This window comes from Euphorbia lathyris, chromosome 6, assembly GCF_963576675.1.
Source record: "Euphorbia lathyris chromosome 6, ddEupLath1.1, whole genome shotgun sequence".
Classification (NCBI taxonomy): Eukaryota; Viridiplantae; Streptophyta; class Magnoliopsida; order Malpighiales; family Euphorbiaceae; genus Euphorbia; species Euphorbia lathyris.
The window spans coordinates 7,492,015-7,501,958 of NC_088915.1; the positions used below are offsets into that span (position 1 = coordinate 7,492,015).

Genomic DNA, 9,944 nt, shown 5'->3' on the forward strand with positions numbered 1-9,944 from the left:
TTATAATTAAATCAATTAAAATTTAATTTAGCTAAAAAATGATTAATAGTAGTAGTATTAATATCCGTTTATCTCAAAGCTAAGCCGTTTACTTTTTTTGACTTTTGAGTTTCTCTTTCTTTTTTTCAAGCTGAGCAAAATGACTTTTGGAGGGAATAAAATTTCAGAAAAAATAAAAAAGGCGTCTTTCACTCTCCCCTTTTGTCTTTAATGTTTGTTTAATACTCCAGTTCATTACCACTAATTAAGAACATAAATCATTTATTAATCTCAATTTTGATTTCCAAATTCAAATAAATCCTCCGAATACCAAAAAGATACAGTACAATCTCTACTCACTCAGTATTCTTTCAAAAAGATGCAAATAGGACAAACCAAAAGACAGTAAACATTTTCAGTCTGCACAGAGATTTATTTTTCTTTCTGTTGGCTACAGCTGCCATTAGAGGTTTCTTCTTAACTTAACTCTGTAATTTCTTCTAATTATGGTTAATTTTGTGGGGTATAGCTTGAATGTACTCTCTGTTTTTTTCTGGGGGCCTTTTGGGTGGGGCTGGCTGTAGGAATTTCAAATCTGTTCTTTGCTTTTAGGGCTTACTTCACTCTTTGATTTCTAGGGGACTTTCCGCTGAGCAAAATTAGATCAGGTACTTTCTTCTTCGTGAGGTTTCTATTCTCACTTGTGTTTATTTTTGTTCTTCTGGTTTAGTTGGGTTTAGTGTCTGGTTTTTTTTCCCTTTTTGGGAATTTTGGCCTCTTGGTTTGTGAGTTACTTCAGTTTTTGAGGTTCTTGAAACTAAATTGAAATAGATGCAGATTTATCTAGAAGTTGCTTACTGGAGAAAAGGTCTCTTTGTATCTTTTAAGGGTAATGCTGTGTTAATTTGGCAAGTTTTCAGTGTTTTTGAAGGTTGTTTTTGGTAAGTCTTTCAGTTTTACTGGTTCATTACCTTGTGTTCTTATTAATGGTGTTTATGCTTGTACCTATGTTGCACGGAAACTCTTCTTCGTTAGTGTTAGTTTAGTGTCAGTTTCCATCTCTTTTCTGTTTTCGTTACCATTTCGTAGCTAATTTTACTTAGAAATAACGTTTCCGGTATCTGTTTCGGTTTCATTTCCTGTTTCCGTCACTGTGCAACATAGGCTTGTACTACTCTGCCTCTTTCTCTTCTCTACACATGTTTGCATTTGTATCTTTTAATTTAGTTGGTGTTTTAAGATGTGTCTAGAGTTCTATTTAGTTTGATTTTTTTAATTAGAATTTAGAACAAGAATTGGAAACTTTCTCTTTTAAGTAAATCTTATAAGTAAGGTTTTTTTGCTTATTTATTTGTGTTGAGAGAGTTTTCGAGCTTGTCTGTGAGCTTTTCGGTGTAATAAGGTCTTATGGGATTTGAGAGTTAGGGACATAGTTGTTAAAGGCGCGCCTGACGCAAGGCACGGAGGTTAGAGGTTAGTGCCTGTACAGGTGTGAGGTGGGCGATGTCAGCCAGGCGTGCGCCTTAGTGTGTCTCGTGCCTTGACTCAAGGCGCGCGTAGGCACTGTTATAGTGGTTTTGGGGGTTTTTTTAAGGATCTTTTCAGCTTCTAATCACAGCCATAGGAAATCTTTAGGATTAAAGGCTCATATTAAATTAGAAAAAGAAAGAAAAAGACGACGACGACGACGATGATAATAGAAATGTTAAGTGGTGTTATTTATAATTGTATATGTTATTTTGTTTTGGTGCGCCATGTGTTGCTTGGGCACGCGCCTTAGCCTTGCGCCTAGGCTCCAGGACCCCTTGCGCTTTTCACAACTATGGTTAGGAACTTGAGCAACGGATGAGATTTCTTTACTATTGTATTGTTACAACTTGCCGATTACTAATGAATTATGTGCTTTTCTCACCTGTGGAGATAGCCAGCCGAACCATCCAATTCGTAAAAGGTGTATGCTTCTTATTTCTCATAATTTCGTTGTGCTGCCATAAGTGTATGGCTGTTTTCTTTCCCTATGTTGAAAGGGAAGTTAAAAATGTGGAATTTCTGTTGTTAATTGTTATGAGCTATGTTGCACGAACACTTCTTGTTACTAGTGTTTCCGTGTTTCATGTCCGTTTTCGTTTGCAGGCTATTTTATGAAGGTTATGTTTTAGAAATAACGTTTTCCGTGTCCGTGTCCGTGCAACATAGGTTATGAGTCTTCCTTGATATTTGTTAAGTTGGAAAGAGTATCCTATATAAGTGTTTATTTCTTGGTGAATACTTTGAAGGATATGGTGAACTTCATGTGTTTGTTTTCTTTATAAGTTCGAACAGATCACCACAAATAGGTTAATTGTTCTAGTGGCGGAGAAGGATGCATGAATTCGGTTTTTTCTAGACAGTGGTTATGCTGCCAATACTAGTGATATGATATTGATCCTTTTTTCTTAACTGGGGGTGTTCTTTACAGATTTATCCGTCCAATGGAATGAACATAGGTCTACTTTTGGAATTCGAATAACGAGTAATGGCAGTATTGGGGGTATGTTAGAATATGAAATGGACATGTCAACTTGCTGGTAGTTAGGCCTGGTCACTGACTTATTGAGCTTTTCGTTTGCTCTAAACATATGGTTTGTACCAAAAAATGGATCATATGGGGTGAAAAATGATTTATTGATGGTATGAGCGGGTTGAAGTTTTAATTAGATGCAGCTCAGTATGCCTATGATTCCCGGTAGTTTACAACTGTCATTAGTACTTGTCATTGCTGACTTGCTTTTATGTTTCGGTTAGTCTTGATGTTTGAATTACGCATCTAGTAGAAGTTCTCTTTTGCAGCTGTTTCGTGTTGTTCGATTTGGCATTAATTGGTTTATCCCTTGACAGGTTAGCACCAGCTAAGAGCGGAAAGCAAGTTTTCTTGGACCGAATGGTGCTCAATACATGGCTTCGAACTCTTCTTTTACTCCTTATTGGCTTGTCCGGCAATGCAATAGGTAGACAACTTGCATCGAAAACTTGTTCAAGTACTTTCCACTTTTGAAATTATTGTAGGATTTTGTCGTAGAAGAGGAGCTCGTTGATAATGATGATGCGTTTTGTGCTGTTAATGACTTGCATTGTTGAATTGTAGGTGCATATGTAGGAATAAACATCGGAACAGATGTTTCGAACATGCCACCGGCTTCGAATGTGGTAGCAATGCTCAAAGCCAATCAAATAACTCATGTTCGCCTCTACGATGCTGATGCTCACATGTTGAGAGCCCTTTCAAATAGTGGGATTGAAGTAATGGTTGGTGTCACAAACGAGGAAGTCCTCGGGATCGGTGAATCTCCGGCAGCAGCTGCAGCATGGGTCAATAAAAACGTCGCCTCTTACTTGCCTACAACCAATATTACAGCCATTGCAGTAGGCAGTGAAGTTCTTACCGCAATCCCGAATGCTGCTGCTGTTCTGGTTCCTGCAATGAATTACCTTCATAAAGCATTAGTCGCTTCGAATCTAAACTTCCAGGTCCGAGTTTCATCTCCTCAATCCATGGATGTTATCCCGAAGCCTTTCCCTCCGTCGACTGCAGCTTTTAATTCTTCGTGGAACTCTACAATTTACCAGCTTCTTCAGTTTCTAAAGAACACCAACTCATATTACATGTTAAATGCATATCCTTATTTCGGATACACAACCGGAAATGGTATTTTCCCGCTTGATTACGCTCTCTTTCGTTCACTCTCCTCAGTGAAGCAGATCGTTGACCCGAACACACTTTCTCACTACACCAGCATGTTTGATGCTATGGTGGATGCAACTTACTATGCTATAGATAACTACAACATGTCTGGAATCCCTATTGTTGTTACAGAGACCGGCTGGCCTTGGCTCGGTGGAGCCAACGAACCTGATGCAACTTCAGAAAATGCTGAGACATTTAACAATAACTTGATCAGGCGTGTTCTAAATGGTTCAGGTCCGCCGAGTCAGCCATCAATACCGGTTAATACATACATTTATGAGTTGTTCAATGAAGACAAGAGGCCAGGGCCCGTGTCGGAGAAGAACTGGGGCTTGTTTTTCACCAATGGATCTGCAGTTTATAGTCTTAGTTTGGGCAGCTCGGGACGAGTAACGGGGAATTCTTCAACTGTGTTCTGTATTGCTATTCAAAATGCAGATTCTGATAAGTTGCAGAAAGGGATAAACTGGGCTTGTGGTCAAGGCGGAGCAAATTGCGCAGCTATACAAGAAGGGAAGCCGTGTTATCTTCCTAATAGCATTCAGAACCACGCCTCGTATGCTTATAATGATTACTATCAAAGAATGCGTACTTCTGGTGGAACCTGTGACTTTGATGGTACTGCCACAACAACTCAACTTGATCCAAGTAAGTTTCTTATCATTTAGAAGTAGCTTAATACATCACGGTCCTATGTATGTAAGGCTGTAATCGAGCCGACCCGAGCTTTAGTCTGCTCATGCTCAGCTCGGCAGAAAATGGACGAGCTTGAGCTCAATATCATATTCGTGAGCTGCTAGCGAGAAGCTCGATTATTCGTTAATTAATCATGTTCATGAACTTTGCTCGCCCAACTCATTAATTATGTTCATTTTTAACACAAAACTATATAGTTTTGAAACGTATAAGACTAAAGTTTTCACACTAAACTACGTAGTTTTACATTTCCCTCCGTTATAGAAATACTACCGTTAAAACAATAATTGAACCAAACCTCATGAGCCTGTTTATGAATATTATAATTGAGCTTGTTCATGAATCTATAACTGGGCCTGCTCTCTAGCTTTCAAGCTGAGTTTTGCCGTCCTCAAGCTCGGCTTGTTTATAAATTGAGCCGAGCGTGGTTGAGCTTTTATCGAGCCGAATAGTGGCTCCGCTCATTTACATCCCTACATGTACTTGGCCAAATAATTTGATTGGCCCAATAAATTGAAGTTATCTCGTTAGCTATGTAAACTTACTTAAAATGACATGATCAACCTTCCTAAGTCCTACTTGGCAGAGTAAGTGGAGGATTTGAACAAGTTGAATCTCGTATCACTTTAAGCAAGTTTAGGGGGCAGTAGTACTTTGGACAAGTTCAAGGGTCAATATGTCATTTAAGCAAGTTCAAGGGGCAATATGTCACTTTACGTACGTATTGGACGTTTGATGTATTAAGCCTTTAAAAGTCATTAAGGAGTCTGAAAATGCTAAACATTTGCTAAGTATTCTGCTAATCAAGCAGTTTTCCTGCTTCTTGGGTCATGTGTAACTATGTTTATCTGAACCCGTGATCAATTCAGTTTTTTCCGTCCCAATCTTTTAAATCGGAGATTGATCAATTATTTTTTAACATATTAAGCTCCTATTGGACAACCTAGTTAATGTTATGTGTGTAAAATATATCTATGGCTCTTGAACTATAGCGTTACTAGCATTATAGGTCATAATCTTTATTTTGGGACATTAAAGTCCTTAAACTTTACATTATACTAACATTAAAGCCACAAAAAAAAGAAAAACCGCTAAAGAGTCTACCAAATGATGACTTTAAATGGGTACTTGAGCATAATCTATGGCGACACAGATAAAAAAGAGTAGAGGATTTAGGTTATCATTTAGTTACTTTTTTAAACTGATTTTCTTTGATTTAATTATAATGTTAGTATAATGTAAAGTTCAAGGACTTCTATGTCACGACATAAAGTTTGGAGGCCATAATATTAGTACGACTATAGTTTAGGGACCATGAATGTATTTTACTCCATGTTAGTTGCCACTAGTGTTCCTCCTTCTTTAGTCATGTGTATGTATGTAGTATTGTTTGTTCTTGGTAAAATGCATATTTGAACCTCTTATCCATTTAATTTTCACTAATTAAGCTCTCGACGCTTTAAATGGATACATTAAGTCTTTAATCAATTATTTTTGGCCTAATACATGTCTTGTCCCCTGTACTTGTCCAAAAACGTCAATTGCCCCCTTTAAAAATGTACTATTTACCCATGGACTTGTTTAAAGTGATCTATTAACCCCAAGTAAGGAGAAATTTTGAAAAATTTGAAATGGATACACTTTAAGCAAGTTCAAAAAGCCAATAGATCACTCTAAGAAAGTTTAGGAGGCAAATAGTCAATAAGTCACTTTAAGCAAACTTTTTCAAAGTGTAATGGGGCAACTGATTTTTTTAGACAAGTAAAGAGGCTACAATAGTGTTCACTCGGACCCTGAATGACCAAATGAAGATTCAAAGCATTCTAAGCCTTAGATTTAATAAGATTAGATCTTGATTCAAACTCCATTTAGCGTGCTTGGAACTGCGAGCATATCAACCCCTAAAACGACCTTACTGTAAACAGACCTAACTCACCCTAAAAGATTAGTATTGCCTCACATATCTAAGGAGCCATATCGCGTATGGCTTCCCAATTTAGCAATATGGGCAATATGGGATGTTTATAACATGCTCAATTCATTTGGTGCGTGATGCTATATGAGCGGTCCCTAATATTGAACCATGACTCTAATACCATGTAAACAAAGACCGAACTCACCTAAAATGTACCTCAAAGGATAGGATTGCCTCACGTATTTAAGGAGTCATATGACTTCTCAATTTAGTAATGTGGGATATTTAACACTTACCTCATTAACCCCAATGAATTGATCATCGGTTTAAATATGCGTTTTTCCTTTATTCTTCATGGAAGATGTTTGATTTATGAATGATCTTTTGCAGGTTATGGATCTTGCACCTTTACAGGAAGGTAAAAATCTATCTAATGAAGATTAATATAATAAATTGATTCATTTTTCAGAAAATGAAGTTGATTTATGATTTAATTTGCAGTTCAAATTCAAGTGGAGGAGGGGGAATATTCCCACCAGTAGCATTTGGTCCAGTGAGTCCTCAAGGAGGAAGTTCAAGTACAGATTTTCAAGCTTCAAAACTTATGGCTCTGTTTTCAGCTACTATTCTTGCTCTGTTTTTGCTTTGAGTTTGAACTTCTAAACATTTTTTTAGTTCAATCCTGCAATAGAGAGATTGTTCAAATGTCAATTCTATTATTTTCTCCATTGCAGATTAGGAATTTATTTGTTTTTTAGTCTCATTTAGTGTATTTTTTTTGTTCAGGCCTTGTCTTCTCATTGTTTCTTTTATCATCTCAGCTTTTTTTTTTTTTTTTTTTTTTTTTTTTTTTTTTTGTGTGGATGTCGTGACATTGTCGTGTCATTATCGTATTATCATGTAATCTATTTATATGCTTATAGATGATATAAATTCAATGAAAATGACAATTTTATCAAACAGGTCGTGTTAGTTGAGTAATTTTTTTTTTCTCAGTTTTGTAGGGTTAAATTCACCACTGGTCACTGAATAGGTCACTTTAACTTTAGTTTGTCTCAATAAAATCACATAACTTTGAGTTTTGTCTCACTCAGTCAATTTCAATGATTAAAAGTTGAGTGACTTTATTGAGACAAACTAAAGTTGAGTCACCGTTTTGAGATAATTATTTAAGTTCAGTGACTAATGGTGTATTTAACCCCAGTTTTGTGGTGTGGAGTAAAAGTGTCAAAAACGGATTGTTATGTTATTTAATCTATATATTTCACATATAATATGATATAAATGCAATAAAAATGATAATTATATCAAATACATAGGTGTCAAATGAGTTATCTGACTGCTTTGTTGGGGGAGGGGGATAATTTTACACCTGCTTATATAATTTTTCATAATTTTTCAAATAACTTCAATCCCATATTCTCACAATTATAATTTTACACCTACGTAGATAAATTATTCTCTATAATGATGGACATGAGGGGCTTGGGGTTCATGTACCTTTGGCAACCGGAACAATCCTTATCATGAGTGATTCCGGTCTTTTGTACCTGAAAAGTTAAAAATGAAGGTGGCTAATTAGCTCATTGAGTTTGTACGTAATTAAAATATCCAACTTGATTAATATATATAATAGGGGATGAATTTTTTTAAGTTCGTTTGAAACGAGTCAATCTTATTTTTATAGTCTAAATCCAACTCAATTTTGAGAATTATTACACTGGTACAGAAAAATTGGTTTTGAACCACTCGGATGATAACATGTATATACGGAAAAAAAAGTGTAGTCTAATTTGGTAATTTCTTTTTTTCGCATGTGATTTAACTTAATTTTTTTTTTGTGATAAAAATTAAGTAGTTTGTATACCTTGTATATGTAATATTTTGGTATAATATTATGTAAATATTATCCGTTTTGGTTTAAATTCAATTTATTGAATCTGACAATTTTAAAACGTGGTTATGTATTAGAAACACATTTTATTAATATATTTCAGTAACTCTCTCTCCATTTATCATGTGAGATTCATTTCATTTTTATCCCATCGCTTTCTTTAAGACCATTCCTTGCTGAGACGTTATATTCTCGCGCCACTACTCTGGATTAGGTTGTTACAGACTCACTAGATTGCCTAGTTCGTCCTTGAACCAACACGTTGTATATAAGGAGTTGGCTCTAATACTAATTGTAACAAACTGATCCAATACCATGTGGATAATATCTGTTTTGGCTCAAGTCTCATTCCTTGAACCTCGCAGCTTTCAAACGTGTCTACATATACTAAAAACACACCTTATTAATATTCCTTAGTGTCGTTCCTTGCTCAAAACTCTTACCCCGACACCATCCTCTTAAGAATGGATGTTTATAGGACCACCATCTTCTACCTACTTTGTCCCTAAACCAAAGAATTGGCGGGGTAGAGTACGTAATTGTTTTAACTCCTCAAGCTTATCAAGGGTCAACATAAAGTCAACTCGCTATTGGCTCTGACATCAACTATAATAGTCTGACCCAGTATCTATATATATTGTTTGCTTTGACTAAAATCGATATCAGTGGACCTCATAACTGTAAAACACGTCCACATATATTTGAAACCTATATAGTGTAAGTATTTTTGTACTTTCAGCGCTAAATTTTGAACGGATAGTCAATTAGATATAAATGTTAGGATAAATAATTTATTAGTCTCTATATTTTTATCCAACACATTGTTTATTCATCATATTTTAATAATACATTATTTAGTCATTAACTTTTGTTCTATTTAACAGTTAAGTCTACCGAGTAATTGAATTAATAAGGGACTAAATTGTTGAATAAAATAACAACTAATAACTAAACAATGTATTATTAAAATACGAGAATTAAACGGTGTATCAGATAAAAAAATATAGGGACTAATAAATTATTGAGTTACTTCTAAACAAAATCTCTATGATTATACTGATTTGCAAACGAGGAACCGTGGTTTTTTTATTGTCATATCGAGGACTATGCTTGTCAATATTTACAAAACCGAGTAATTTTTTTGTTGACATTGCCTGAGAAAGTATTTAATTTGTCTATCATTCTAGACAATACCAGCCATATTATCTACGGAATTCGGCCAATTTGATCGTTAAGGATCTTAAAATGAAAATTTTAAAGAATTAAAGTTATTTAATATCACATTTACTATGGAACCAAATCATCATTTTTGGAACTTTCTTTCTAAACATTAATTTTCTCTTTCCTCACCCAACAACACCTAAATGACCTCAAAAATAAAACATTGAAGAATTAAAATTGCTTAGAATATATCGAATTCTTGAAAATTTTCATTTTAATGCCTCTAACGGCCAAATTGGCAATATCAACCCAAAAGTTTTTGATTTTACAAATATTGACAAACATGGTCCTTGTTTTGATAACAAAAAAATCACAGTTCCTCATCTGTAAATCAGTACACATTGTTTTTTTTAGAATTAACCCTAAATTATTTAATCTTAATGTTATAATTAGAGTTTTTATGCAGAGAAATAAAATTTAGAGGCCACACTGATAATATCAGTATAGTTTAGGGATCATTAATATAATTAATCTTATCTATATATATCATGCGTTGTTTGTGCAATTGTGCACCA

At 35.0% G+C, this 9,944-nt stretch overlaps 1 protein-coding gene across 5 annotated transcripts; it reads left to right on the forward strand.

Moving 5' to 3' along the window:
• Nucleotides 1-228: 228 nt before the first annotated feature.
• LOC136233458 (glucan endo-1,3-beta-glucosidase 4) lies at nucleotides 229-7,132 on the forward strand. Of its 5 annotated transcripts, none has more exons than XM_066023122.1 (6): nucleotides 229-448; nucleotides 564-647; nucleotides 2,857-2,966; nucleotides 3,104-4,351; nucleotides 6,705-6,732; nucleotides 6,816-7,132. In XM_066023122.1, the coding sequence occupies exons 3-6, from the start codon at nucleotides 2,900-2,902 to the stop codon at nucleotides 6,961-6,963; spliced, it is 1,491 nt and encodes a 496-aa protein (XP_065879194.1). In that variant the 5' UTR covers nucleotides 229-448; nucleotides 564-647; nucleotides 2,857-2,899; the 3' UTR covers nucleotides 6,964-7,132. The 5 variants fall into 5 exon arrangements, with proteins under 5 accessions (XP_065879194.1, XP_065879196.1, XP_065879197.1 ...); XM_066023124.1 differs by having other exon boundaries at nucleotides 618-647; XM_066023125.1 differs by lacking the exon at nucleotides 564-647.
• Nucleotides 7,133-9,944: the final 2,812 nt, after the last annotated feature.

Excerpts from the sequence above, each read along its gene's own strand:
- LOC136233458 (XM_066023121.1), top strand. The coding sequence starts at position 811 with ATGCAGATTTATCTAGAAGTTGCTTACTGGAGAAAAGGTCTCTTTGTA. Across the intron at positions 2,967-3,103 it reads CTTGTCCGGCAATGCAATAG|GTGCATATGTAGGAATAAAC; the intron begins GTAGACAACTTG and ends GTTGAATTGTAG. Across the intron at positions 6,733-6,815 it reads TCTTGCACCTTTACAGGAAG|TTCAAATTCAAGTGGAGGAG; the intron begins GTAAAAATCTAT and ends TTTAATTTGCAG.